We start from the raw sequence: 1684 nt of genomic DNA on the forward strand, positions 1-1684 counted from the left end.
GGAATGTCACGAAACAGTTCAGTCACTATTTTGAGCATGTTAGTCACAATGTACACTTTTTTTGAAAATGGCTCATATGCAACTTTTTATCCCGATATTCCTACGGGATACGGACTTACGCGGGTGAAACCGCGGGGCGCAGCTAGTTTGAAATAAACTGTGTTTGCAAATGCAGTAAGCATTTGGTAACTGAAAATTCAGGCTTCTGATTAAAATCACAACAAAGTTAGCAAAGGGATCGAAAATCGCCTGATTTTTTTTTTTTGCTTCAAGATGAGGCTGTGCGGCCGTGTCGCCTCTTTTTTCTCGACTTCTACTTCATTCTGAAGAGAAAAGAAAATATTGAAATAATTTTTTATATATTCCAAGATAAGATTATACAGTATTTCAAGTCGTAGAAGTAGAGAATTTGAATGACTGAATGATTAGTATCAAAGTAAGGAGCGCACGAGTCGAGGTGCGCGAGTGCTGGCGATGCGGTTGCGCTGTACGGGGTCGGGGGATGCGGGGCGGACGGTCGGGGCGGCGGGCGCGGAGGGTGCAGTGGGAGCAGCGAGAGCGCAGTCTATGCAATCTTCAGTAGTTTCATTAAGAGGTACTTTGGAATTTCTTTTTCTGTGCCTTACTCTCCTTCGCTTCGGCGCTGGATATTCTATAGGATAGGCATTTGATTCATAATTGCTGTCTTCAAACTTTATTCTCTCTTTTGAGGAACAATTGCCATTTTTGTCACAATACTTTTCATTTAGTAAAGCCAAAGCTTGCATTTTAACACTTTCTAAATTAATATCCTGATGAGATATGTTACTATCTTCTTCATGAATTTCTTTCCATTCTGAAGTTGTATTTTTAACTGGTATGACATTTGATTTTTCTTTATATTGACTCTGAAACAAAAATTTGAAATATTTACAAATAATGTCTATATATGAGAAGAATGTAAGAATTTGCATGCAGAATGAACACATTTATACATTTGAAAAATTTAATTGTAGGATGACATGATGCTAAATGTTGATATAATCAAGTAACCCTTGTGGGTTAGTACCTATTAGAATTAATAAGAGGTAAATAGGTTTGTACCTATTAGAATTAATAAGAGTGTCATAGAATATTCAGGTGATTATTCACCTGAATATAATATATCTTATGATAATAGAGAGAGAATATTCAAGTTTAGAAATTAAAAACTTTTAACGGATTTGATTTTAACTTTACAACGAGTGTGGTCACGGGGAGACAGACCACGCTCACTATAGTGTTTGAAACATCGGGTTTTTAATTTCTAATGTATAATACTCGCGTAAAATCAAACACAAGAAAATACAATATTCAAGTTAATATTTTTCATGCACCACATCATTGAAATAAAATTTAATCTGACAAGTTTTTAGTGGTTACATAGCTATGGATCAATGAATATGGGGCATTTACATATGCCCCATATACATTTACATTTGCATGCAGTTAGGGAATTTATCTATAATATCTACACATGTAGATATTTATTATTGCGTTACTCAAAATAACAAGGGCAGTAACAATACTGAATGAACATTGTGTTGTTATATCCCTTCTCCTGGTCCCTGGTCTGTTTCAAATATATATAGGTTATACCTAGTCTTGCCATAAATATTGTAATAAAGAAAAAAGAAAATTGTTAACTGCAAATAACATTTATTAC

The 1684-nt window shown here is 34.7% G+C and overlaps 1 protein-coding gene across 1 annotated transcript in view; it reads right to left on the reverse strand.

Moving 5' to 3' along the window:
- Positions 1 to 431: 431 nt before the first annotated feature.
- Positions 432 to 1684, reverse strand: part of LOC119834807 — a 3397-nt gene continuing 2144 nt past the window's right edge. Inside the window, exon 3 of the mRNA XM_038359317.1 lies at positions 432 to 887. Within this exon, the coding sequence (XP_038215245.1) occupies positions 432 to 887 (456 nt within the window). The remainder of the gene's footprint in view (positions 888 to 1684) is intronic.

Source organism: Zerene cesonia, chromosome 20 (genome assembly GCF_012273895.1).
Source record: "Zerene cesonia ecotype Mississippi chromosome 20, Zerene_cesonia_1.1, whole genome shotgun sequence".
Lineage (NCBI taxonomy): Eukaryota > Metazoa > Arthropoda > Insecta > Lepidoptera > Pieridae > Zerene > Zerene cesonia.